This window comes from Halichoerus grypus, chromosome 5 (assembly GCF_964656455.1).
Source record: "Halichoerus grypus chromosome 5, mHalGry1.hap1.1, whole genome shotgun sequence".
NCBI lineage: Eukaryota > Metazoa > Chordata > Mammalia > Carnivora > Phocidae > Halichoerus > Halichoerus grypus.
This window is the reverse complement of record NC_135716.1, coordinates 183,398,263-183,424,249: the sequence shown is the minus strand read 5'-3', so window position 1 is coordinate 183,424,249 and position 25,987 is coordinate 183,398,263. Positions and strand designations below refer to the sequence as shown.

Here is a 25,987-nt window from a genome sequence, read left to right as displayed (position 1 = left end):
CTGCCCCACCCAACTGTCCCTCCCTCAGTGCCCCCCCCAAGGCTGTGCCACACACCGCTTTCTGAAAGCCTGTCTCTGGCCTGTAGGGCCAGACTGCTGGGCCCCCTCACCTCCTTCCCTCCTCAACAGAGCCCCTCCGTCCGCGGCAGCCCCTCCTCTCGACCTCCTGGGAGTGTGCTCCCTGCGCCCGCTTCCTCCCAGACAAAACCCACTGGAGCCAGGGTGGGGGGGGAGGTGGTCCATGACTGGTCTCGGGGCTCGATGGGGAGCCCAGGACCCTGGGCTCGCACCACCACAAACATCGAATGATCCAGAGGTATCCGTTTCACACCCCATGCTCCCAGATGAGAAGGGTGCTCAGGACCCTCTGTGAAAGCTGAAGACAGCCCCCCCACCACGGCCACGCCCAGTAACACTCCTTCTCTTCTGTTCTGCAGACGGTCCAGCCTGGTCATCACCACCAAGATCTTCTGGGGAGGAAAGTACGTGCAGCGGCAGGCGATGGTCCCGGCTGGGGTCAGGATTCAGGGGGCTCCTGGGGGCGTGTGTGCGGCCGTCTGCCCTGGCTGATGCCCATCCCTGTTGGCATCACCTTCCAGGATAGCAGCTTTGGCTGAGTTGCATTTTACTCAAACCTTGTTTGATTTTTATTTTTACTTTCCTGGGTTTGTTATTTTTTCTGATTACAAAGGTAACATCCTAAAAATTCTGGAAAACACAGAAATTTCACAAACTGTCTAAACCATTCCACCCTCCCTGGACACAGACCATCCCTGCCAGTTTCCAGGGGTCTGGCCCCACATTCTCTCTAGGGCTTGACAAAATCAGCTTCATAGGAATTCTAAATATGATTCATTCTTAATTTAAAAAAATCCAAGGGAAACAGAAGGACAAATTGAAACGCAGACTCCCCCCCCCCCGGCCTATGGCCACCCCCCTCCTCCCCCAGGATAGGGAAACAGCGGCCCTTCTCCCAGCCTGCATGAGCATATCCTTGTAGCCTGTGGTTTATCCCCCAAGTGGAATCAGACTGCACGCGGCATGCACTGACCTACTTTTTTTTGCCTAACATTGCATCATAAACATTTTCCCCAAAACCACTTGCAACATCACACATGCCGTTGTCCTGTTTTTCAGAGCGGAGACGGAGAGGGGCCTTTCCAGGAAGCACATCATAGAAGGTGAGAGGGGAGCTCTGGCCCTGCACGGCCCCCCACGCCCACGGCATCCTCATGCAGATGCATGAGTGAAGAAAGCCAAGTGCCCCGCCCCACCACTGATGCACCCCGTGCTCTGGTCCGACCCTCCCCTCCCACCCAGGCTCCAGGGCGTGAGAGCAGGGCCCCTGGGGCCCTCAGACGGGCAGTGTTGTCTCAAGGAAGACAAGACGGGCCTGGGTTGCAACTGGGGCCAGGCCCTATGCTGACTGGGGATCCTGAGCAAGGGACCTCACTTCCCCCAAGCCCTTGTGGCAACATCTGTAAAATGAGTGTGGGAAGAGTACCCACCTCTGGGGCTTTGGGGAATCGGGAAGAACCCAGGAGGTGTTGCATGTCAGACAGAGCTGGGCACTCCACACACAGAAGTGTCGAGAGAGAGAGAGAGGGAGAGAGAGGGAGAGGGTCTGGCTTATCCTATGATTATATTGTCTTCGTGCTTTTTCCATCTGTGCTCATTTTCATCAAGGTAATACACTCACTCCTTTAAAAATCAAATGCTTAGGGGGCGCCTGGGCGGCTCAGTTGGTGAAGCATCTGCCTTTGGCTCAGGTCATGATCCCAGGATCCTGGGGTTGAGTCCCACAGCATCGGGCTCCCTGCTCTGCCAGGAGTCTGCTTCTCCCTCTGCCCTCCCCCTGCTTGTGCGCTCCCTCTCTCTCTCTCAAAATAAATATATAAATAAACTCTTCAAAAAAAAATTAAATGATTAGGAGGCTTTGCTGCCCACCCCCAGCCCCAGCACTTGACTCTGCAGCTCCGTTCTGACTGTTGCTAAGTGCTCATTGGTGATTTGTGCCTTTGGGGCAGGGACATAGATGCGGTTCCCCCTCCGTGCGGGATTACCTATCTCTCCCTGTCCCCACCTGGGCCACCAGGGGGCCTAGGAAGTCACCCCTTCATTCAGTCACTGAGCATCTGGCCTACGGACCCCACCACCACCCGCTTTGGGGTGTGGGCCCCCTTCAGTCCTGGCTTTTCTTCATCGCAGGTGGGGCACGTGCCCACATGTATCCCCACACAGTCCGACAGCTCCTGGGGCCATGGGCCTCGTCTCTCTCTTCTCTTGCTCCCTGAGCCTCCGGTGCCCGGGTGAGGGCCCGGGAATGTCTGTGCCGAAGGTGACGGTCCCCTCTGACTCCTCCCCCCAGGTCTGAAGGCCTCCCTGGAGCGGCTGCAGTTGGAGTACGTGGACGTGGTGTTTGCCAACCGCCCAGACCCCAACACGCCCATGGAAGGTAGGTTCTCTCTGACGTCTGCTGCCCCCAGGCCCCACGGGGCACCCAGGCCGCTGCTCACAGGCTGCCGGGGCGGGGGGGGGGGCGGGGCAGGGGCGGTGGGGGTGAGCTCAGCCTGGGGGGGGGTCCTCACCGCCCACAGGTGCCCCTAGTGCCTCCAGGCCGACGCCCGCCCCATCCTGGCTTTGGGTCCGCGCCTGCTCCCAGCCCGGTTCCACGCCCCCTCCTGGGTTTAGAACTGCGTGGAATGTTCTCTCCTCTCAGCTGTTAATATTTTGTAGCTAAATGAAGTCACGAGACCGCTCTTTGCAACTGCTGTGTTCTTTCCAATCACATTCCCGTTCTGCGGGGAGGCTTCAGGGGTCTTTTGCTCTGGGGGATAAATTGTTACTTAGAGGAGAAAAAAAATATGTGCAGTGCTTTGGAAAACAGTTTTGGTTTCTTTGGCGCTTATTTATTCTTCCCACTCCCCCGATCTCCGCCCCTCCAACACCCCCCCACCCCCCAACTTCCTGCTTCAGACTCTCATTTGTGCTTTGCTGCTTCAGGGATTTGGAAAACTAAGTTGTGTTCAAGTTATTTTTTCTTCATTTGTTTATCTATCTATCTATCTATATATATATATACCGTGCACGCGTGCGTGTATATATATGTGTATGTGGTGTGTGTGGTTGATTTGGGGTTTTTTTGTTTTTGTTTTTGTTTTTTAACAAAACAAGTACCTTGTGAAGGAGATTTGTGCTTTCTTCCCCTGCCCTCTGTCATACCGCGCCTCTCCGTGTTCCCACAGCTATAAACTCTGGTCTCTTTAAATCTTTCTTTATCACCAGGGGACCCATTTAGTTCCTCCAAGTCAAGGACATTCATCATAGAAGGTACACAGTACCCTTAGCCCGACTATTGACTCCTGTGTCCAAGCTGCATTTTATGAGACAGTGGTTTTATTTACACCACTCTCTTCCCCCCAAGACAAACTTCTCCATAAAATGCATAAAGGAAAAATAAGCGCCCTATGAGAACATCTTGCAAGTGAGGGAAAAGCAAAGCGGTGTGGAGCCCCGGCCCCCGCCCCTGCCTGGCCCGCCTGTCATTTCATCCCTCCCGCCCCCCCATGCATGACCCGCGCCCCCCCCCCCCGCCTTGCACTGCCGTGATCCTCTGGGGTGGGGGGGGCAGCTGTCTGGCTGTCTGCCAGGGCTCCTCTTGATTTGGGGATGCTGTGATCAGCGCCTGAAACCTTGACCCTGGATGGTCTGGGAGAGGGTTGGGGAGACCAGGGGCCCCCAGGAGCGAACACCAGGGACCCCAGAACATGTGGCTTCCAACAAGTCTTAACTTCATAGGGCATGTTTGCGAAGCTCCAGCCTCAAGCGGAAGCAAAACCCACCAGTGGCAAGCTGCCCCATCAGGGCACGCTGCCTCCTCCATGAGCGTGGCGGCCACAGTGGGGCTCACGCCCCCGGACAGGCTGGGCCACCTGCCACTCTCACCCCTTGCCATGCAGCCTGACCCCTCCATCAAAACGGAGTCATTTGCCTCCTTGAACAATAGCTACGTGAGCTGGCAAAACTCTGAGACGTGGAGTAGCTTCTGGCTGTGCTGGGTCTCTGCCTGACCCTAAGCTAAGGGCCTCCCCAGGACCCCACACCGAGGGCAGGCCACAGTCTCCCCGGGGGCCAGGCTGCATCCCACAGAGGACGGGCTCCTGCCCGCCAACTGGCACGGCCACCTGCCCCCTCCCATGATTATTTCTGACGGGGCAGTAGGTACTGTGGGTCCTGGCAGCAGCTAGAAGGATTTGGTCCTGCTTCTGCTCAACAGCATTAAATATTGAGGTGAAGGACAGCTGTCCCTAGTTGTCCCTGTTCCTGGGGCCGCCAACATGGGCGTGGGCAGAAGCACAGAGCGCTGTGCTCCCGTGTGTGGGCTGCACTGCCCACCGGCCGCTGCCCAGGGACCCCTTCTCACTCAGGCCAGCCTCCGGCTCTCACGGGCTCCCACCCCGGTGGCCCCCGGGGGACTCCCCTCTCTGCATGGAAGGGGTGGTGCAGTGCATCATGTCCTGTCCCTCATTTCCCCCGGTCAGGAGAGAGCCGGGCTCCAGGGATTGAGAACCAACCACACTGGTGGATGGGATGCTGCATGGTCACCAGGGGCCCCTCAAGGTGTTGTAAAGAACGTGACAAAGACAGCGGGCCGGGAGCCTGAGTTCGGGCTTGGATGTGGGCAGATCTCTTCCTGGGGCCCTCAAGCCTTCCGACAGGGGCGGTCTCCTTCGCACTGAGTGGTGTCGGGGGTCCCTGGGGATCGGGGTTCCGGGCTTCCCTGCCAGCCCTCCTCCTGAGGAGAGGCAGAGAGGAGCCCAGTCCCTGATCTTGGAAGGAAGGAGAGGGCAGGGTTGGCCTGCAGGCCTGGAAGCGGACCTGGGAGAACCCACTGACACCAGCAGCCCAGAAGCCCCAGCTACCTTAGCTTTCTACTGAAAGCGGGGACCTCGGCCGAAGGGGCACTCAGGGACCCAGGATGGGTGGGAAGTGACACCCCAAAACAGAGATGCTGCTCGCTGTGGGAGAAAGTGCCCGAGGGCTGGTGCCATTCCGAGGGGGAGCTTTGTGAACAGAGCCCGCCTTCTCCTTCCTTCCTCCGGCTCTCCCACCTCCTGCCGTCTTCAGGGACCCCAGCACCTGCCCCATCTCGGCAGCAGATGAGGAGCAAGCCACCTGGGGAGAGATGGGACTTCCAGGGGTCAAGGTTGCTGCTTCGTTTCTAGACACACTTGTTCTTCGGCCCTACTTCCCGCCCTGCCTTTGGCAGTGGGACTTGCAAGCACTGTATGGGATCAGTGAGGAATCTGATGAGGTCCCCTTCCCCCTCTCCCCCGCAAAGCTAAGAGACAGCTCGAACTTTTTCAATCGGAGGCCAAGTCTGTTTTAAAAACCACAACATCCCCGTGGACTGAAACCGCCTGGCGTGGGAGCGGTAGGAAGGCTGTAACCGGCAGATTTCTATTTCTCAAAAACTTTTTTGAGTCCTGGGAAGAATCTGTCATGTCGCGGGGGTGAGGGTCCCTTGCCTGATACCGAGCTGGTTTGAGAACCTGGGGCAGATACAAACAGGGCTTTCCGTGTCTACTTCCAGCTCTGGGGGACACCAGGGGAGCTCCACTCCGCAGCCCCCACCCTCTGGGAGCGTCCAGGGCCCCGCCCTGACCTTTGTCCGGACATGGTGATGCCACTGTGACCTGGCCGTTCAATCTCAGATCCCAGTGCGAATCTGGCATAGCCCGAAAAGGCAGTCAGCTGTGTTGACTTCCTGTTGCCTTTTGCCAATCTGATTCTTCCCCCAAACTAGAGAACCCGCACCCCCCCTTCGACAGTCCAAAACCACATTCTCTGATCTCACCTCTCCCTCATCTCTCCAATCTGCCATAGAGATGCCACAGTCCATCTAGAACCCATTTTTCAAAGATCCTTTACAAAGACTTGTAACTATTTGGGGAAATGGTTTTCAAGACCAGCTTCTTGGATTGTGGTTCACTTTTTTTTCTGTGGCCCCTGAAAGCCCCTGCCACACCCGACTTTGGAGCCAGGAAGTACACTGCTTGCAAGACACCTTTGCAGCTCACCCCCTCCTCCTGGCGCCCCACCTGTATTTGCAGAATGTCCTCAGGCTGGGCCCCATGCCCCCGGTCACCTCCCCCCCAACCTGCACTTTCCCCTTCTCTCCCAACAGAGACCGTGCGCGCCATGACCCATGTCATCAACCAGGGGATGGCCATGTACTGGGGCACGTCGCGCTGGAGCTCCATGGAGATCATGGTACGGCGGTGACCTCTCCACATGTGTGTGTCCGTGGGGCATGGGCTCCCAGCCCCATTCTAGGGATGAACGTCCAGGACTCTGGCAGATCCAGTGTCACTGGTCCCAATGGCATGGGTAACTGGGTCCTACAGCAAAGGACAGTCACCAAACTGTGGCAGCTACCTCCGCAGGCAGGGCTCTTAACTTGAATCCCAGCACTGTGTGGCCCTGGACAGATGGCTTAACCTCTCTGAGCCGTGGTTTCCCCACCTGTAGAACAAGACCACTAGGATGACCTAGCACCCCCCAGGAGGCTGTTCTGAGGACTGTCAGAGAGAACAGGTGCAAAGCTCTCAGTAGAAGAGCTGGGGCTCAGCTAGCGCTCGGCAGCAGTAACTCACAGCCACTTGCCCTGAGCTTTCGTGATGCTCCAGTTGCCATTAGATTTGAGGGCTCGTGTGGACTAGCTCCCATTTAATCCTCACAACACCAGCACCCTACAAGGTAAGTGTTGCTGTCAGCCTGTTTTTCCGACGTGAGTGTTGAGGCACAGAGAGGTTAAGTAATACACCCAAGGACCCATGCTGAGGTCAGTCTCTAGCTCTGCAGCTCTGGGCCTGGGCTGCCTCAGAATGTGAGCTGCTGGTGGGAGCCTGGCTTCCATCTCATAATCCCTGATGGTTCCCCTCACCCACACTTTCAGGAAAGCATCCCCTCCCCTGTCCCTTCCCTCCAAGGAGCCATCAAAGACAAAGGGCTGCAGATGTTTCTTGACATTTCTGGGTATCCCAGAAGGGGCAGCAGGGTGGCTGACCCCCTACCCTCAGAGGCAGGCAGCTGGGGGCCCAGGGGGTTAGAGAGCAGAGGTCTGGGGACCAGGTCTTCCCAAGACTGTCTCCAAAGGCTGACCTTTCACCCCTGCTTCCAGGCCCCCTCCCAGCCTCAGCCCTTCCCATGCCCTTCCTCCCAGAATTCCCCACATCCCGGTGTCCTTGGGAGGGGGTTTCTCCTCTGGTGAGTCCCAGATTTCTGCTTCATCAAAAATACTAAGCAGAATTTCCAAGTTCAACACAATTCTAGAAGGCTGCGATTTTAATCTGCCTTTGGCATTTGCAGCATTAATGAGCATTTGGCATTTTTCTGAAGCTGCCTAGAGCCAGCACGGAGCTCACCGAGCTGTCAGTGTCTTATCCCCATTCTACAGATGCAGTAGCTGCGTCTCAAACCAAAGGGGAAAGGGCCTCTCAGGCTGGCTGGCAGGGCCTCCCCAGGAGTCTGTCTGGAGACATCAGCCCTGGCTCACACCCATCCGGTGGGAGTGGAGGGAGAGTCAAGGCCTTGAGCTCCAAGTCCCAGAAATGGGCTGATGCCGGCCACTCTCCCCTCTGGCATAGCATTTCCTGCCACTGCCACCATCATCCCGGGGCTGGGGCCCTGGAACCATGATCCTGATAAAAACAGTAACAGCATAGCAGGCAGGCACTGTCCTGAAGGCTGTGAACAACGTTGGCTCATTGGATCCTCAGCGACAGATGGGGAAACTGAGGCAGAGAGGGGCGAGCTCCTTGTCCAAGGCCACCCGGCCAATAAGTGCCAGAACCCAAGTCTCACTATTGAGTTGTGCATTCCCCCCATGCCTTCAGCTGTGGGGTTCCCCCTCTTCCCAGCAGAGAGGGTGGGGGCACAGACTGTTTCCCAGGAAAGCCATGAATCTCCCCCGGGGAAGGAGGGTGGGGAGAGAGCAGGTGGGCCAGCTGTTTCCTGGGGGTGCCTTCGTGTCTCCTGCCCCCTGCTGCCCAGGCAGCCCCAGACCCACTGACGGACGGGTACCATCCATGGCCCTATTTGCACCCGTAGGAGGCCTACTCCGTGGCCCGGCAGTTCAACCTGATCCCGCCCATCTGCGAGCAGGCCGAGTACCACATGTTCCAGCGCGAGAAGGTGGAGGTACAGCTGCCCGAGCTCTTCCACAAGATAGGTGGGCTCCCCCGCCGGCCCCGCCCCTTCCCGCCTCTTTCCCTCGCCCCGCCCCTCCTCTCTCCATGGCTCCGCCCCGCCCCGCCCCTCTTCCCTCTCGCCCCGCCTCCTCTCCCCTTGCTCCGCCCCCTCGCCCCCGCCCCGCCCCCGGAACCCTGGGCCTGACCTCGCCTGGTTTTCCTCCCCCAGGAGTGGGTGCCATGACCTGGTCCCCTCTGGCCTGCGGCATCGTTTCCGGAAAGTACGACAGTGGCATCCCGCCCTACTCGAGAGCCTCCCTGAAGGTGAAGGAGCGGCCAGGCTGGGAGGAGGGGACGGGCAGGCGACAGGCATTTTGGAGTGACAGGGCTTTGGGTCCGCCGTCGGGGCACGCTGGGCCACTGCGGGGGCGGATGGAGGGCAGGGGAACCTGGAGCCCCTGCTGACCAGATCCCACCTCTGGAAAGGCTGCCGTCTTCACGGGATGCGCCCCAGCTGAAAAAGCCCTTCCACTCCCTCGCCACCCCCCACCTCAGTTCAACCTTCACAGCCTGGGCTGGGTCCCCCTGTGCTATTTGGGATGGCCCCTGCTGCGGACAGATACCCCCCTGCACATATTGTGGCCCATCCCCGAGACCTCTGGGCTGAGGGCTGCCCAGCTGCTTCATTCAGCACTCAGGGGTGATCTCCTGGGACGAGTGCCCCCCAACATAGACACATCTCTGCAGTGGAGATGCAGGAGGATCTCCAAAATGCAGGGGAGGAGGGGCAGGCAGAGAAAGGCCTACCCAGGTCAGGGCAGATCCAGCCCCGGAGCCCCCCTGCCTCGGGTTCCAGGGCAGGATGGCCTGTCCCACCCACTCCTGCCCAATCCACAGCAGAGTCAGGGAGTTCCCTGGAAGGCATTGCAATCCCAGGGGTGGGGGCAGGTGAAACCACAACTCCCCCAGAGCTTGGGGAAGGGGTCCTCAGGGCCAACAGCCAAAGCATTCCTTCTCAGGCTGCCAGGCTGCTCGTCCTGGCTCAGGGCCCCAGCCTCAGCGACCCCACAGGCTTTGGGCTTCACGTTCAACAGGCCCCGTCCTTCCAACTGCCCAGCTCTGTTCTACAGGGGACGTGATTGGGCAGGGGGTGCGGACGCTGCCTTGGCACAGATCACAGCTGTCTGCATACAGAGGTCCAGGTGACCTGCCCTCACCTGGGGGCTGTGCTCTTCATCCCCCACATCCAGGGCTACCAGTGGCTGAAGGACAAGATCCTGAGTGAGGAGGGCCGGCGCCAGCAGGCCAAGCTGAAGGAGCTGCAGGCCATCGCCGAGCGCCTGGGCTGCACCCTCCCCCAGCTAGCCATAGGTAACAGGACTTGGGGGGTAGGGTTGACCATTGTCCTGGGGCTGCTGCCTCCATTAGCCAGCCATAGATAATGGGTCCCGACATTCATGGGGAGAGAAGGGTGGGGGGTCGTCCCTGAGCACGGGGACCACCTCTCTCCCCTGGAAGCAGTTGGTACCAGGGCTCTCCCAGAACCCTGTCCAGCCCCATCCCCGGCAAAGCCCCCACCCAACATGCTGGACCCTCCTGGGCACCCTCACCCCCACGACCGAGAGGCTGGACCTCTGAGGCACAGTTAGGGACAGGGCAGAACCAGGAAGGGCCCCTGCGCTGGGTGTGGTGTGTGTCCCTCACCTCTGGTCTTCCTGCCCCAGCCTGGTGCCTGAGGAACGAGGGAGTCAGCTCCGTGCTCCTGGGGGCTTCCAGCGCAGACCAGCTAATGGAGAACATCGGAGCAATACAGGCGAGTTGGGGAGGGGGCTGCTGGATGTGTCCCCCCAGCCCTTGGGCCGAACTCAGGGTCGCAGTCAGTTGTTCGTCCAGCCCATGTTTCTTGGGCACCTGCAATGTGCCAGGCACGGTTCGAAGCGTCTGGGCTGCAGCAGAGATCCCCCAGAAGCCCTGCTCTGGAAGAGCAGTGAGCACTGAATGCAAGACATGAGGAAGTTAGGATCCGAGGGTGAAAGGCCCTCGAGCAAGGGCAGGCTTAGGGTCAGGTTAGGTGGGCGCACAGGGAGGCGGCGCCGTGGGCCCAGGCTGAGGGGGCTCATGGGGTAGGCTTGGTGAGTAAGTAACAAGTGAGCAGAGTTTCCGCAGGTGCGGAGTGGGACCTGCAGACACCTGGAGGACACCGGTCCAGGAGCAGAGGGGACACAGGTCGTACCAGTGGGCGTGGCCTGGAGCAGAGGGGGCGGGGCAGTGCCCGGGACACTAGGGACTTTGGTGGTTGTTGAGTGAGACAGGAGCCCCCGAGAGCTGAGGAGGGGCCCGATCCCCACCTACATTTTAAAAGGATCCCTCTCTCCCCGGCTGCTGAGCGGAGGAAAGTCTTTAGGGAACAGGAGGGGGTGCAGGGAGATCCGCGGGGAAGTGACAGCAGACCCCCTCAGAGAGGGTTGGATCCTGGGTGTTCAGGAAGGGGTGTCTGGCCCTGGAATCTGTATTTTGTGCCTTCTAGATGGTTCTAGAGCATTCTGGAGCTTGAGGCGCAGAGCTAAACCCCAGGCAGGCTTCCTCTCTGCCCCAGACCTTCTGGAACACAGAAGCAGCATAGGCAGCCGATGCTCCGGCTGGAAGCGTGGTGTGATGAGGCAGGACAGGCCAGTGGTGTCTGGAAGATGGTCACCCAGCCTCCTCCGAAGGCCAGGCCAGTCTTGTTGGTGGGATTCTGATTAGCTCTTGTCCTCACACACAGGTCCTTCCGAAACTGTCGTCTTCCATTATCCACGAGATTGATAGTATTTTGGGCAATAAACCCTACAGCAAAAAGGACTACAGATCCTAAGAAGCCCCCGGCCGCTTGCCCGGACACTTTCCGTTTCCCTCCTAGTCTCTCTTGTTCGCTCGCTTAAGCTGTTTTGAAGCCATGTCAGGGGTGTGGTTTGCATCAAAAAGAAAACATCACAGCGAGATGTCGTCGGGGAAAAGATCTCAAAAGTTGCTGCAAGACACCATTCGCTGCTTCGCGGGACCGAACTCAGATCCGTGCCCGGGAGACCGCGTTGACGGGGCAGGATGTTGGAGCCGTCCCGTCTGAGCCCACCTGCAGCCTCTGCTCGCCCTCCAGGAAGAAAGCACCACGCTGCTCCCGGCCTCGGCCCTTCCCAGAGACGCCTCCAGTCCAGGCCGGGCCGAGACCCAGTTGGGTCCTGGGGGCAGCAGGGCTAGCCTCTCCTCTGCTGAGGACCCCCATCCTGGTGTCAGGGGTGGGAAAGAGGAAACCAGGCCTGGCTCTTCCCGTGGCCCCCTCCGCTGGGGATCTCCCACACCCTCCCTCTTGCCAAGGGCTCCCAGCATTTTACGATGGGCCTGACTCCAGATTCATTTTGCACCCTCTTCAGCACCACCACCTGCCCCCACAGGTCTCTCAGGGGCCTTCTGAGCTGTCCCTTGACCCCCACTCCACCCCCCTTGCTGGCAGGGGCCGAGATCCAGGAGGATTCACTATCAAGTGGGGCCCACAGGAAGTTCGGGGGTCTAACCGAGCTCATAGCCCTGCCAACTTCCTCCCTGCACACAGTTGATGAGCCCCTTGCCCAGTGCAGCCCTGAGCGCTGGGGAGGGGCCTGAGGAGCAGGCTCCAGCCCAGGTCCCTCAAGGCCCCCACCTGCCCTCCTGGCCAGGTGCTCTGTCCACCGCCCCTCTGTCCTGGCCGCAGAAGGCCCTGAGGTCGCCCATACGTAGCTCGACTGTGGCTGCCGACCACGTGCAGGGAGCACACCTCTGCTCTGCCTGGGTAGTGGCCTTGGGTCTGCAGAGAGACCACACTTAGGCCCTCCGGGGAGGGCGGGTCCCTGGGGCTTTCTGTGCTGCACGCCCAGGGGCTGGAGGGCCTGAACATCTAGCAGGAGCCCCCACAATCGAGGAAAAGCCCCCAGGAGCCTCTCCCTGGAGCAGTGCCTTCTTCAAGGCCTCCGATCCGGTCGGGGTGAGGACCCCTGTGTTAGGGTGCTAAGTCTGGGTCCCCAGAGCTTCTTCCCTGGGCAGACAGGCAGCAGTACCACCCCCGGACCTCTACACACAGCCTGGGAAGAGGTCAGGATGGCTGGAGTTAGTCATTCCCTGCCGTGCACCTGCCCCAGGCTAGGAAGATGGAGGAGGGGAGGGGCCCTGCAGCCAGGAGTCCCGGCCCCCACGGTCCTGAGGTTTCGGCCTCTGCTGGCTATGTGGGGGCCGGGCCGGAGCCCACGCTGTAGGACAGCTGTGTGCCCCCAGTCCGGGCGGCCCCCACCCCGACACCCCTGTCACCCTCACCCTCACCCTCACTACAGCAGGTTTCGGCCTCTGCTGGCTATGTGGGGGCCAGGCTGGAGCCCACAGTGTAGGACGACTGTGTGCCCCCAGTCCGGGCGGCCCCCACCCTGACACCCCCCACACCCTCACCCCACCCTCACTACAGCAGGGCACAGCCGGGCTTTGCCCTTCAGACAAGCTGTTGGAGGGGCTCCTCCCTGCCATTCTCAGAAGGTCTGCTGGCCCGTCCTGGCTGGGCCGAGGCCTGGGAAAGCCACACACGCAAGGGGGGAGGCGGGGGCGGGGGTGGACAACTTCATTCCCGACATTTATGCTAACCCTGGAGTCTAGAACCCTTCCTCCTCCTCCCCGACCAGGCCCCTGGGGGTCATCTGCACAGTGTGGGTGTGGGGGGGGCGAGCCTGTCCCCGCAGGGCCCCCCCTCCACCTGTGGCCACTCCCACCACCGCATGGGATGGGCAGGGACCCGGTGCTCCGGGCCAGGCAGCCCCAGTGGTACCGAGGGACCGGATTGCCCACCCCTCACTGGGGAGAGCGGCTGGGCCCCCTTCACACTGCTGCCCCCCAGCCTGCCCACTGCCGGAGGATGGACCAGGGCTTGCGGTGGGGCCCGAGGGAGCAGCCGCTGCCCCCCTCACCAGGAGCCACACCTGGGAAGGCCCCAGGTTCACCAGAGGGAGGGGAGGGCCCTCAGAGTGGAGCCGGGCCAAGGCCGAAATGCCCATTGCCAGGACCCAAGCAGCTTCCTGGCCCCCGGGGCACCATCCACAACCCGGTTCTGAGGTGTCCTCTCTTGCCCACAGCCACTGGCAGGGATGACAGGGCTCTGCTTCCTGGGGGAAGGCCCCCGACTTAGAAGGGGGCTGGTGTGGGGGAGGGGGTCAGGTGGGGCCCAAGGGCAGCCAGAGTCTGGAGACTGAAGGCCGGGCAGAGGCAGGCCCGGAGTGGTCCAGGCCCCACCGGGAGAGACCGCTCCCCAGGAGCCCCAGCTGCCCGCCCGCCAGCCTCCGGCCCTCCCCTTGAGGCAGAGTTTGCCCGAGGGGGCCCCTGGGGAGCGCCCCACACAGGACGGAGGCCCAGGCTGAGGGCAGGGCTGGGCTCGGTCTCCCTTGCTGACACGCGGAGCCCCCACCATTTCTCATCCCAAACCCCCGTGCGCATCCGAGGTCCTGAGGAACAACAGAGGGGCTTACTCCATCTTCTGTCCTCTTCTGTCCTGTAAATAATGCGCTTTTCTCCTCTCCCCTTTTTTTTAACGACTGTGATTCCTCAGCTAAGTGCATTCCCTACCGTAGGCAGAGACGGCCTTACGCCTCGCGCTCGCAGACGACACCCGGCCGAGGTACAGCCACCGTATTTATGGAATGACAAATAAAACCCCAGCCTGTCGGGGGTCTGCGGCTTTCTGCTCCTCTCGCCTCCAGGGCCATGGGCAGTGGGGAGGCGGAGTGGGGGTAGGCTGCCACCTAGGGACTTTGGTGGCTGTTGAGTGAGACAGGAGCCCCCGAGAGCTGAGGAGGGGCCCGATCCCCACCTACATTTTAAAAGGATCCCTCTCTCCCCGGGATCCCAGGGGAGACCGGGCCCCCCTGAAATCCTGACCCTGGGGCAAAGGGTCCAGTTGGGAAAAAGGGCCCTGGGAGGGGGGGGCTGCTGAGACTGGGGACTCTGAGGCCTGCCACCGCCCAAGTGATTCAGGGATAAGGTGCCCCCCCACTACCCTGCACACACACGTTCTCTGTTGCTGGGAGCTACTGTGTTGAGTGCAGTGAGATCAGGGTCCGGGGAGGCCCCCGGGGTGCCACTGGGCGCTCAGGGTTTCTCTGATACCATGTTGTGTTTGCATTTAGGGTGCAGGCGGGAGAGACAGGCACCACGCCCTCGTGGGGCCCCCCTTTCCCAGCAAGCCCCTCGGCCTCATGAGGCCATGTCTTCTCAGGTGGGAGGCAGCTTCGGATGACACCCCCCACAGGCCTCCCCCGTCTCTAGCTCCCACCCCCATCCTAGATGAGTGAGAATTAGGAAACACTTTGATTGAATCCTTTCCCAAAGGATTTATTAAAACACAGAAAACCAAGACACACACACAGAGTACAAAGTATAGGGGATTGTGTTGGCTGCAGTCCCTGTCCAGCCGCCCACGTGTCCTGCCAAGGACGGGACAGGTCGCCACTCCCGGGGGCTCAGCTTCTGGCTCCAGCCCCCTGGCCGGGACCCTCCCAGCTGGGACCCTCCCAACTCACCCCAAAAGCCCCTGGCCCCTTTGCTGGCCTGGGGCTGTACCCAGGGCCAGGGGCCCGGCCCCCTTCGCTGGGCCAGATGCCAACCTGGGTGGGGGTCCGCTCCCTCACTCCCCCCCACGCTCCAACGCACAGGGGGCAAGACCCTTCCCTCACCTCCAGCACACAGGAGCTGAGGGGGGCTGGGGGCCCCCAGCTCCACGTCAGGGGTTCAGGACACACACACACACCCAACGGGCCCTTTCTGGGTTATCGCACCTAAAAAAATACTTTTGTTTAAAAAAAATCTGAAAACTAAGAAAAAAACCCAAAACACAACGCCAATGACTTTGGGCTGATGCGCCACGACCTGTAAACTTGCGGAAATAGAAAATGGGGCGGGAGGCAGCTCCTTCGCTGGAGACCACGGCGGGCGCGGGACAGCCGCAGGCGCGGCGGGGGACCGGAGGCGGTGGCCAGGCCAAGGCCTCACAGCCCCGCCTCCCCAGCGAGCCCCGCCCCCTGCCCCAGCTCTGGAGGCACTCCTGGCCCTGAGCCCACCCTCTCCATGACCCTCTCAGGCCCTCAAGAGCCCTGGGACCCGACACTTGGGAGCAAGAGCTACAGGGTCACTGGGGCAAGACTCGACCAGCCAGTCCGGGCTGGGGAGGCCCCAGAGGACCCTGGAGAGGGACCCCGGAGAGCAGGAGGGCAGGCACCTGCACCAGCTGTGGGTATCAGCAGGACCTTGGTCGTAACTTGCAGGAAGCCAAGGAGCTTCTGCAGGGGGCTTGCAGAGAGGGTCTCCTCACAGGGACTGCACTTGCGGGGCAGGCATGTGCGAGAGCGGGGCCCTCCGGACGTGGTCGGTCCAGCCCGTGCGCCTCGCGTCACCTGGGAGCCCAGCGGGCAATGCGTTCTGAAACTGAGGCCCAAAGGTGGTTCGACAGAAAGCCTACTCAGCACTGGTTTAAATAATAGGGTGGCTGGAAACAAAAATGCGGGCTGACGCTGTAGGATTCTGCTTGTACACAAAGCCCCTCATTCTGTCAGCAGCAAAAACCAAACCCAGCCGGGAGATGCCAAAGACCGTGGGCGCCCCTCTCCCCCGCCACCACTCGTGGCAGGACGTAACTGATAAACTAAGAAGAAAACAGTCTGAGATCCATTTTCCTCTCCCAAACCAGCCGACCAGAAACCCCCTCCCCAACTGCCCGGAGCCCCCCTCCCGGGCCTCCAGGTGCTGGTCGTGGAGAGCTGAGCCCTTCCCAGACCTGCCCATTGCACACACCCAGCTCCGGCCCAGTAGAGGAGGGGGAGGCCCGGCATGGAAGCAAAGATGGGGGGACAGCGGGAGGCTTTCTGGGGAGGAAGGACTGACAGCAGGGGGACCACCAGCCCTTGGGGAAGGCAGTGGAGATGCGGGCCCCTGCCCTGCCACCACCGTGGGCCTCCTGGCTGGGCACTCAAGACCCACCCACTGTGGCCGAGGTGGGGGGCCAGCACTGTGCCCAATGAGGCCAGCCCCAGGGCTGACCGAGGGTCTGGGAGGGAGTGTCACAGGGCTCTGGGTTGGGAGGGGGCTCATGTGGTCACCTCGCCAGAGGCCTGAGCCAGGAGGCTGTGCGCGCGGCACCCACAGGAACCCCAGCGGACTGGGGCGACCCTGCCCTTCCCAGAAGGCGAGGCCAGCGCTGCAGCATGCACGTCCTGGAAAGCTGGGTGTGGCCTTCAGAGTGCTCACCACCGCGCCCCCCCCCCGCCACGGTGCCGGTCCCGACCGAAGCGAGGGGACACCAAGATGGAAAAGGCTTTGGGGTCCAGCCCTCAAGGGGTTCACAGCCATTTACAGAGAGCACCCGGGACCCCATGAGGGCTGGCTGATTGCCCAAGAGGCCCCCAGACAGACCCCCAAATCTTGGCCCCTCCTGGATTCTGTAGCCAGGACACTTCCCCAGGAAGCCCCTTGCCCAAGGCTGGGAAAACCCTTCCAGGCTGAGCCAGGCAGAGGAAGCATCGGACACAGACAAGCCCAGGGTCTGGCCCCCTCCCCACCAGCGGGGCCCTCATGGGAGACCACCGGCTGAGTGCGGGAGGGGGGCCAGTGGGGGTTCCCCAGAGAAGACGAGGCAAGAAGCCTGGAGGCTCCAGCTCAGAGGGCTGGACAGCCATCAGGTCCAGCCCCCCACCTCCAAGCCCAGCTTTCCCCAGGCCCTCCGACAACACAGCAGGGGCGGCAAGTGACCAGATCGGGGCCTCTCCAGGGACAGGAGGACAGGGATAAGCCCGGGCCCCAAGGGGTGGCCCAGCTTCTTTGCATCTGTGGCCATGAGACTGAACGGGGAGTGTGTACCTAGAGGGGGATGTGATGGGCCTCCCAGGGCACAGGGCAGGACCAGGGTCTCCGGGGCCACCCTCAGTGCCACAGTGACCTGCCCTGCTAGGACGCTAACCACACCGCAACAGAGGGCAAGCCCCTTCCCGCAGAGGCCAAGACAGGCTCTCACAGCCCCTATGCTACGTGCGCGGGCTCCGCTCCTCCCCTCCTCCCGGGAGCACAGGCTGCATGTGGCCATGCAGCACGACAGCCGTCCGCTCTGCTAACAGAGTCCAGGGCCTGCAAGACATGCTGGGCCAGGGACAGACACCTGCTGACAGGCTCCCCTCCCCCACAGAGATAGCACGTACCTGGTGGTCTCCAACCCCGGCAAGAAGGGGGTGGAAGATAGCCCCAGCCCTGGGCACCAGCTGAGGTCTCTACCCTGGGGGCTGGGCAGCCACTCCCCACTCCTGACGCATCCAGCACTGGGGACCCCCGAGGGGCAGGGGGGCCAGAACACGGGCAGTCAGGCCACACGGACGGGATGGGGTGGGCGGGGGCACACAGAGGGCTCCCCAGGAGGGCCAAGTCCCCGGGGCCAGCAGCAGCGTTTCTAGGATCTTCCTTTGAAGTCTGGAGCCCGTTGACAGAGAGACGTGAGTGCTGCAGGTTAGACCCCTCCATACGTCACTCAACTTTTATATTAAGACAGACTCGTTCAAGTCTTCAATAGGAAAGTGCAAAAGATGTACAAATAAATGAAATCTCCTCTAAGAAGTTGTCCGGCAAAGGTGGCCAAGGGGTACGTCCTGGTGTGGGGTGGGTGTGACGCTGGGTGGGACACTGGCATGATGAGGAGGTGGCACTTCTGGGCTCCAGCCCAGCCAGGCTGGGCCTCGTCCCCCATGCGATGGCATTATTCAGTTTCCCTTTCCGTCCCAAGATGGCATGGCTCCTAAAAAGGCGGTAGCTTTTCTCTCCTGTGGGGGTTGGGCAGGTGGCCCGGCAGGCGCGGCTGCAAGAGGCCGATCACGGTCACCCCGCTGAGCAGCCAGGTCTTCGTTAGAGGGGGGCACCCACCACCCGTCCCACCACTCCTCCCAGAAGGAGCTCCCGAGCCAAGACCTCGCTGCCACCCTTGGAGGGCCAGAGAGGCCCTGGGAAGAGAGCGTTCTGAGGGGGCGGGCGGTCTGGAAACCCCCAGCGCCTCCACCCGAAGTGGCAGTTCTTACGAGGATGCGCAGGGCTTGGGGGGCCCAGGGAGAGGAGGCCGGGGTGAACTGGTGGTTTTTCGGAAGTAAGCTCCCCTCTCCTAGCCATTAACCCTTACCCGCTCCGGCCCCGAGCTACCCTCCTTGCCCTGGGCAGGGAGCCGATGTCCTGGGGCGCCCACCACCCCGCTGGGCAGTGGAGGCAGACCCGTGCAGAGTGGGTTTGGGGCTGACTCACGCTGTGGACACGCGTCCTCACTGACACGCGGGAGGCGCGCCCAACGGAATCGGGGCTGAACCTGGCCAGGCCTGACTCGCCCACCCGAGGAGGGGGACAAGGGACCATGGGGCGTGCAGACGCAGGCTTACCTCAGCTGGAAATGAGCACTGCAACAGAGGGAAATCGCGGGGACAGCTAGATATCTGCGAGAGAGAGAAGCTCGGCTTGCCTGGGCTGGTGGCGGGCAGGCCGGGCCCCCGAGGGGCGCCCCTGCACGTGCTGCCCAGAAGCGGCGGGCACCTACCAGTCACATAGGGCCCCAGGGGCATCTGGTTGTAGTTGACAATCCCTCCCGGTCCAGGGCCCCGGAAGTTGGGCCCAAAGTTGTTGTTGTACATCTGGGAGTTGCCGAAAGCGCCCTGGAGGCAAGGACCCAGGTTTAAAGGTCGTAGTCCCACACCCCTCAACCCGAGCCCCAACCCAGGGGCGCCCAGGGCTTGCGTGACGGGGACCCAGCCCAGGGCGCGCGGGCGGAACCTGACCTGCTGGATGGTGGGGTCACCGGCTCGGTTGGTCAGGCGGCTCAGGATGCTGCGCTCCGACATCTGGAGGCGGGCAGCCACCGGGGGGATGCGGGACAGCATGGAGGGCAGGCGCGTCACATCCGCCTTCATGTCACTCAGCAGCTCCTCCAGCTGGTTCAGGACTGCGGGAGGGAAGGGGGGACGCCGAGGCGCCGCTGACGACCAGCGGGCTGGTGCTTATCTACAAGTGTGTGATCACACTCCCCAGGCCACAGGCACAGAGGGCGCGCCTCGCCCGGCCCTCCAGGCCCACAAAGCAGAGACACACCACCTGGGCGAACAGCAGGTTTCTCCGGGGTCCTGAGGGCTGCCAAGGGGAGAGCCAGAAACTCTGGGCTTCCGCCAGGCCCTCTGCCAACACCCACCCCCTCCCCCCCAGCTCCCAGGGAGGCCTGCGGCCCTGGCCCATGGCTATCTCAGGAGACATCTCCCAAACACAGCAGGGTCCAGCAAGTCCAGGGCTCTCGTGTGCGCTTGGCCTTGGCTCCCCCCCCACCATCCCTCTAACCAGCCTGGGAGCTTCCTGAAGACCTGGAGCACAGGAGTCAAAGGTCTGAATCCCGGGAGATCTTGGGCAATTACTTCACTACCCTGGGCATCAATGTCCCTGTCTTTTAAAATGGGGTAATAAACCCTATCACTTAAGGATATTAGGAGCATTAAAGAGATGCCATGTGTTTAAAGCATATTGTCTGGGCTTGATAAGCAAGAGTGTGTAAGTCGAATAGACTTCTGTGTTACCAACCCCCAGACCAGGGCCTACAGGGAGCAGACCTTGAGAAGAAGTCCAGAGAAGGGAGGGCCTTACTTTCCCTGGACTGGATGCTGGACTGTCCCATCCTGGCCAGGAGGCCAGGCTGACCCCTGCCCCATCAGTGGCCTCATCAATGGCCAAGGATCCACGGGGCAGGCGGAAGGCAGGCAGGCTCGCTCACCCTTGTGCAGGACGGCATTGGCCGGCTTGTTCCCGGCAAGGGACTCCTTGGACAGGTGCTGGTGGCTCTCAGCAAGGCACTCCACCTCAGCCAAGCGGGCGTTGAGGGCCATGGCGGGGTGGCTGGGGTCCTGGGTCATGTTAAGGTACGCGGCCCTCCGGAGCTGCTCCTCGATGACCAGCGCCTGTTCCAGCAGCTGGGGGATGGGGCAGGAGGGACTGAGCGCCAACCCGGCCCCTCCTCCGCCAGCACCCACCCCCACAGGCCCGGGATCTGGCAGAAAGGAAGGAGGGAGGACACACTTCCACCCATATGCCCACCCTTGTCTGCTCTTGGCCCCTACCCCCCTCAGAGCTCTCACCAATCTGGGTTCTCCACACCATCACCCAGGGCAGGGACACTTGCCCAGGCCCCCCAGATCAAGGACCCAACACGCTGTTAGCTGACTGACTACATGACTGACTACTACGTCCAGATACGTGAGGAGAGGGCTGCTCTTGGTAACTGCCTTGCCCCCGGCCCCCTGTGTAATCTGCCTTCTTGCAGCAGCCCCATCCCTGCAGGCTCTGGCCTTCGGGGACTGACCTTGAACCTGCGGGCCAGAAACTTGTTCTTCATCTCCAAGTAGTTACCCTTGTGGATCTCAGACTTGAAGGGCTCGTTGAGGATCATGTATCTCGGGTCATTCTGGATGTCCTGCCAGCGGGCGTAGCCGTGCCTGGGTGGGGCACCGTTAAGGGCAAACCCGGCCATAGGGTGGGAGGTGGGAGGGCGAGGGGGGACCAGCCTGGGGTCAGCATCCCGGCTGTGTGCTTTCAGACAAGTCATTACCCTTGGCTGCAAGGCGAGCAAGTTGATGATGACTTGACCGAGGACTCTGGCAAGTGCCCTCAGGGGTCCAGACAGCACTGAGGCTTTGGGGGCCGAACCCTTCGTCCTAACAACCCGGAGGGCAGAACCTTCGAGTCTCAATGCCCACACCTGTGACCGTGACCTCATTTGGAAATGGGGTCTTTGTAGATGTAGTCAAGTTAAGAAGGGGTCATCCTGGATTAGAGTGGGCACCAACCCAGTGACTCCTGGCCTGCTAAGAAGAGGAAATTTGGGCCCAGACACACAGAGACCCAGGGAAGAAGCCCATGTGACCAGAGAGGCAGAGACTCAGGACCCAGGGACTGACAGCCACCACCAGAAGCGGGAGGGAGGCTAGGAAGGGTCCTCCCCGAGAGCCGCCAAGGGAACAAGGACACACGATAAAATTATCTTGCCCGAGTGAGTGCGGGGCAGGGGCAGGATCTGAACCCAGGCAGGCTGGCTCCAAGCACCTTCACCTCCACGAAAGGAATCTATGCTATGGCCCATAGGCCGCATTGGCCCCCAGCCCACGTTTTTTAAACAAATTTTACTGGGACGTGGTCACACTCACTTCTGTCCGTGGCTCCTTCTGCAACAGTGAGAGCGGAGGAATCGCTCTGCAAAGCCTGAAATACTCACTCTGGCCCCTTCCAGGAAAGGTTTGCTGGCCCTGATTCTAGAACACTCCCCCCTCATATAACCAGGTCAGCTTTGCTGAGGGGCTTTCCGTGGGCAGCTTCGTGGCCTCCCCTTGCCCCTGGGAGGTCTGTGCTCAAATGTCACCACTGAGCACCTGTTAGAAAGTGCAGCCCCCACCCCAACACTCCGTTTGCTCCTTGCCGGCTCTATCCTGTTCCGCTGAATGCCACACTCCGCTAACTTACGGCGTTCGCCATTGTCCCCAGCAGGATCTGAGCCCCAGGTAGACAGGGATTGGGGAATGTTGTTCAGGGTTGCATCCTCCATGCCTGGCACATAGGAGACGAGCAATCAAGACTGAATGGATGAATACGAGCGCCCTGTAAATGGCGATGCCCGCTGCAGGCATCATTACTGGGAGGAGGGCAGGAGTTAGGGGTTATTTGTTTTGGCGTCAGAGGGATGGGCTGTGACTTATTAGCTGTGTATCCCTGGGCAAGTCACGTGGCCTCTCTGAGCATCATTTCCTCCCCTGTATAATGGGAATCATGGTGGTGCCACTCGGAAGGCTGCTATGTGGATGGAGCGAGCACTGGGCGGAAAGGGATGAGCCACAGCCAAGGTCATCACCATCATCACCATCAACACCAGGAAAGGGTCCTCAGCACCTGATCAAAAGCACTGGCTCCTAACTCCTCATCCCACACACCCCATGTCCCTCCCTGAGGTCCACAGAGGAAACAGGCCGGAGTCCTGCCCGGCCGGGCTTGGCCAAGGATACGTCACGATGCCGGCCAGCAGCCAGTAGTCATGGCGCCGGTGCCAGATGTCGTAGATTTTCCCCGAGGACACAGCAGCACGTTCCTCATTCTGCCACAGTGTGTGCAGCTCTGGGAAGCCAGCCAACGGAGAAGCAGAATGAGGTGCCCCCCAGTCCCTCACAAGGGTAGGCATAGGAAAGTCTCTTCCTCACCACCCACCATCTCCCCACCCCTGGAAGTTCAGTATCTCAGGGTTACTGGGAAAGGTTATATAATGCACTTTTATCAACCACTCACACTTTAGTATAAAGTAACCATCTGCCCACACTCCCAGGACCCACAAAGTTAGGAAGCCCGTGACAACAATCACCCTAGCTCTCTGCCCACCGCCTCAGCCCAATACCTGTGAAGCCCCCGTCTGCAATGTTGAACATGAATTTGAACTTCCCATTCTTGTCCTCCTTCTTCCCCTCCTCATCTTCCTCTTTGTCACCATTTTGCTGTGTTTCAAGGGGCTCCTTCTCCTCCACTTTGGTGTCATCTGTGGGAGGACAGACCCATATTCATTTACCCATCTGAAAGGTACGGCCCAGGGCCCTCTCTCTGCCAAGCACTGGGGACTGGGGACCCAAAGGCAAGTGGGAGCCATATCTCATCGTCTTCAAGGGGCTCACTGCCAAGAGGGATTTTAAACAGACAAATCAGCAGCCCCTCTCTTGACCTGAGCAGGGAGGGTGGGCTCCAGGCCCAGGTGCAGCTCCCCCACTCAAATAGGACCACCAGGCAGAGCAGCGCGAAAAGTGCACATTAAGTCAGAGGCCAGCAGTGCTGTCCTGAGGGGTCTGATCTGAGGATGAGTGTTCCAGAACATTCCAGCATCTACAGGTACACAAAGTCTATGACTGAGCCCCAGATGCTCCAGGCCAAGCTCTGTGACCAGCTCTCCTTTCTCCTGGTGGTGGCTGGGGCCACAGGAGGGATTAGGAGAGGGGGCGGCATCTCCCCCCGGCCAAGGGCTGGCGAGCCCAGGCTCCTGCCCGCCAGCTCCAGCTGGGTGGGTGAGGGACGGGGGGTTACGGATGGATGGTGGCGCCCATGGAAGCTGCAGGAGGCCCAACGGAGTCCAGACGGTGCCCTCAAGAGCCCAAGGGACACAGGACAGAGCACACACAAGAGCCCCAAACCTGGCCTGAAATCACTGCCATCCCCTCTGCTGTGAATCAAGCTTAGCTCCAGCTTGTCCAGAATTTTCTCCTTCTCAGGAAGCACTTCTTCTGCAAGACAAAGGGTGTTTGCAGAGTAGGGAGAGGTCCGGGACAGACAAAGGGGACCCCGGGCTGGTGGCTTTCCAACTCCATTTCACCCACACACAGAATCCCACCTATCACGTCACCGAGGAGTCCAACTGGGCCACATAGGAGGGGTCCTCGGGGAAGGCAGGTATGATGGGCGTGGACCCTCCCAACACCGTTGTCTTGCCCCTTCCTTCTCACCCCACCCCAGCAGCACCCCACCCCCAAACTCCTCAAGGAACAGTCTCGAAATCCTCCCTACCACAATGATATGCAGAGGACTCAATGTTCTGACAACACGGCAGGACTTCATTAACACAAAACCCTCTTACGAACACCCAGAAATGTCAGGCAAAATCTATCACCTTGGAAAAACACACAGTGAGCTCACAAGGAGAAAAGGAAATTGTCAGTGCCATAAAGGGAAAGGGGTGAGTGGATGCCAGGCAGAGGCCGGGGGGGCTGGGGCTGCATCTCGACACACAGACAGGGAGGACGAGACTGCAAGCCCCGAAGACCAGAGAACCAGAATCCAACACCCTCCAACCGCTGTGCACTCAACAAAAGAGAGACAGCTCCATCCGATGCCTCATGGCCAAGCTGCCACGACCATGACCGTGGAATCTAAACCGTGCCGCCCCCGCAGAGAGAGCACCATCAAGACTGGTCCCAGACCAGCCAGACCACCAGCAAGACCATGGGGCCCAGGGCTTCTGGAAATAGAGCAGGGACATTCCTGCTACTCAGGTGACACAGGGTTCCCATGGATAAAACAAGCCCCGATAAAGATGCAGCCAACCAAATTTCAGAAACCATTTATCCATCCACCAGAGAGAGAGACAAGAAAGATGAGAATCCATAATAAGACAAGTCCACACAAAAAAAGGGAAACTAGAAAAAGCCAGCTAAAACTTCTAGAAATAAAATACACAATCATTAACATTTTAAACATTTTCACTGCAGAAATCTGAGATGTCCTCCAAGACTCCCGGGCCCTGGAGTACAAGTCGGGGGTGGGATGGGGCACAGGTGACCTTCTAAGAGGGAGATAATCTGGGTGGGCCTGACCTCATCACACCAGCCCTTGAAAAGCAGGGTTTTCTCCAACCAGTCCCAGAAAAGAACATCAGAGATTCGAAGTATGAGGGGGATTCAGCACACAATTGCTGCCTTGAAGCCTGAAGACCAAGTGGGCAAGGAATGTGGGTGGCTTCCAGGGGCTGAGAACAACCCCCATCTCACAGCCAGAGGGAAATGGGGCCTCAGGCCCCCACCCCAAGGAGCTGACGTCAGCCAACAAGAATGAGCTTGGAAGCAGATTTTTCCCCTTGAGCTGCCAGACGAGAACTCAGCCCAGCCAACGCCTTGATGTCAGTCTTTCGAGACCCTCAGCAGAGAACCCAGCCACACCAAGCCAGACTTCTGATCCACTGAACTGTAAGCTTGTAAATGGGTGTTGTTTTAAGAACTGAGGTTGTAATAATTTGTTTTGCAGCCATAGAAAATAACACAAATGGGAAGTATGAAGAAACAAAACAGTATAAAGAAAGAAGAGGAAGCTAGATCTAAAGATAACTCAAAACACCTTGCAGAGGGGCGCCTGGGTGGCTCAGTCTGTTGAGAGTCTGACTTTGGCTCAGGTCGTGATCTCAGGGTCCTGGGATCGAGCCCCGTGTCGGGCTCTGCTCTCAAAGGGGAGTCTGCTTGTTCCTCTCTCCCTGCCCCTCCCCTGCTGCTTGTGCACTAGCAGGCACGCGCACGCTCTCTCTCTCTCAAATAAATAAAATCTTAAAAAAAAAAAAAAGCTGTGCAAGAGAGACAGGCAAAAAAGAAGTAAAAGACGTGAAAGGTACACCAGCCCCCGTATTTGGCTAACCTTGTACCTGCTTTCTTTTCTTCATCACGTTTGGAGTCTGTTGTTGAACAAAGACATATTTCTGTTTATGGCTGATCGCCTGCCTGCCCCACTAGAATACAAATTCGATGTGAAGGCTGTGGCTATTTTGGTGTATTGCTTGTGTCCCCAGTACTCAGGATAGCACCCAACACACAGCAGGCCTTCGATACAGGTTTGCTGAATGAATGAATGAAGGAATCGATGAGTAGTAGGAATGCCAGGAGAAAATAAACATAATGGGGACAAAGACAATACTCAAAGAGGGAATGACTGAGAATTTTCTCACAATCAATGAAAGACAGAATACTTAGCTTTAAGAATCACAGTCACAAGCAAGATAAATAAAAATTTCATTGTGGTGAAACCACACATGACCAAACACAAACAGAATATCTTAAAAGTGGTCTTACCATGTCAGGAAAGATAGAAAAGGCAGATTTCCCACAAAGGAGCAACAATTACCTTGAGAGCAGCCTTCTCGGCACAGTGGAAGCCAGAATACACAGGGAATACACATCTTCAAAGTGCTGAGGGAAGGG

The 25,987-nt window shown here is 59.6% G+C and overlaps 2 protein-coding genes across 10 annotated transcripts in view; one reads left to right on the top strand and one right to left on the bottom strand.

Moving 5' to 3' along the window:
* KCNAB2 (potassium voltage-gated channel subfamily A regulatory beta subunit 2) overlaps positions 1-13,904 on the top strand; it is an 86,283-nt gene extending 72,379 nt beyond the window's left edge. For 4 of the 6 annotated variants that reach the window (XM_036064513.2, XM_036064511.2, XM_036064512.2 and 1 more), the window contains 10 exons: positions 438-482; positions 1,138-1,181; positions 2,369-2,455; positions 3,286-3,330; positions 6,188-6,273; positions 8,113-8,233; positions 8,422-8,516; positions 9,443-9,563; positions 9,917-10,005; positions 10,957-13,904. In XM_036064513.2, coding sequence (XP_035920406.1) covers positions 438-482; positions 1,138-1,181; positions 2,369-2,455; positions 3,286-3,330; positions 6,188-6,273; positions 8,113-8,233; positions 8,422-8,516; positions 9,443-9,563; positions 9,917-10,005; positions 10,957-11,046 — 823 coding nt within the window. In that variant the 3' untranslated portion in view covers positions 11,047-13,904. The remainder of the gene's footprint in view (positions 1-437; positions 483-1,137; positions 1,182-2,368; positions 2,456-3,285; positions 3,331-6,187; positions 6,274-8,112; positions 8,234-8,421; positions 8,517-9,442; positions 9,564-9,916; positions 10,006-10,956) is intronic. The other 2 variants (XM_036064518.2, XM_036064515.2) reach the window with 1 other exon arrangement.
* Positions 13,905-14,931: 1,027 nt separating this feature from the next.
* The window catches only part of CHD5 (chromodomain helicase DNA binding protein 5), a 59,120-nt gene continuing 48,064 nt past the window's right edge, over positions 14,932-25,987 (bottom strand). Inside the window, exons 34-42 of one of the 4 annotated variants that reach the window (XM_036064503.2) lie at positions 23,444-23,533; positions 22,663-22,800; positions 22,280-22,388; positions 20,590-20,722; positions 20,005-20,200; positions 19,028-19,191; positions 18,790-18,904; positions 18,635-18,688; positions 14,932-18,009 (exon numbers count right to left, since the gene is read on the bottom strand). In XM_036064503.2, the coding sequence (XP_035920396.1) occupies positions 18,681-18,688; positions 18,790-18,904; positions 19,028-19,191; positions 20,005-20,200; positions 20,590-20,722; positions 22,280-22,388; positions 22,663-22,800; positions 23,444-23,533 (953 nt within the window). In that variant the 3' untranslated portion in view covers positions 14,932-18,009; positions 18,635-18,680. Of the gene's footprint in view, positions 18,070-18,634; positions 18,689-18,789; positions 18,905-19,027; positions 19,192-20,004; positions 20,201-20,589; positions 20,723-22,279; positions 22,389-22,662; positions 22,801-23,443; positions 23,534-25,987 lie in introns of all 4 variants that reach the window. The other 3 variants (XM_036064502.2, XM_036064504.2, XM_036064505.2) reach the window with 3 other exon arrangements.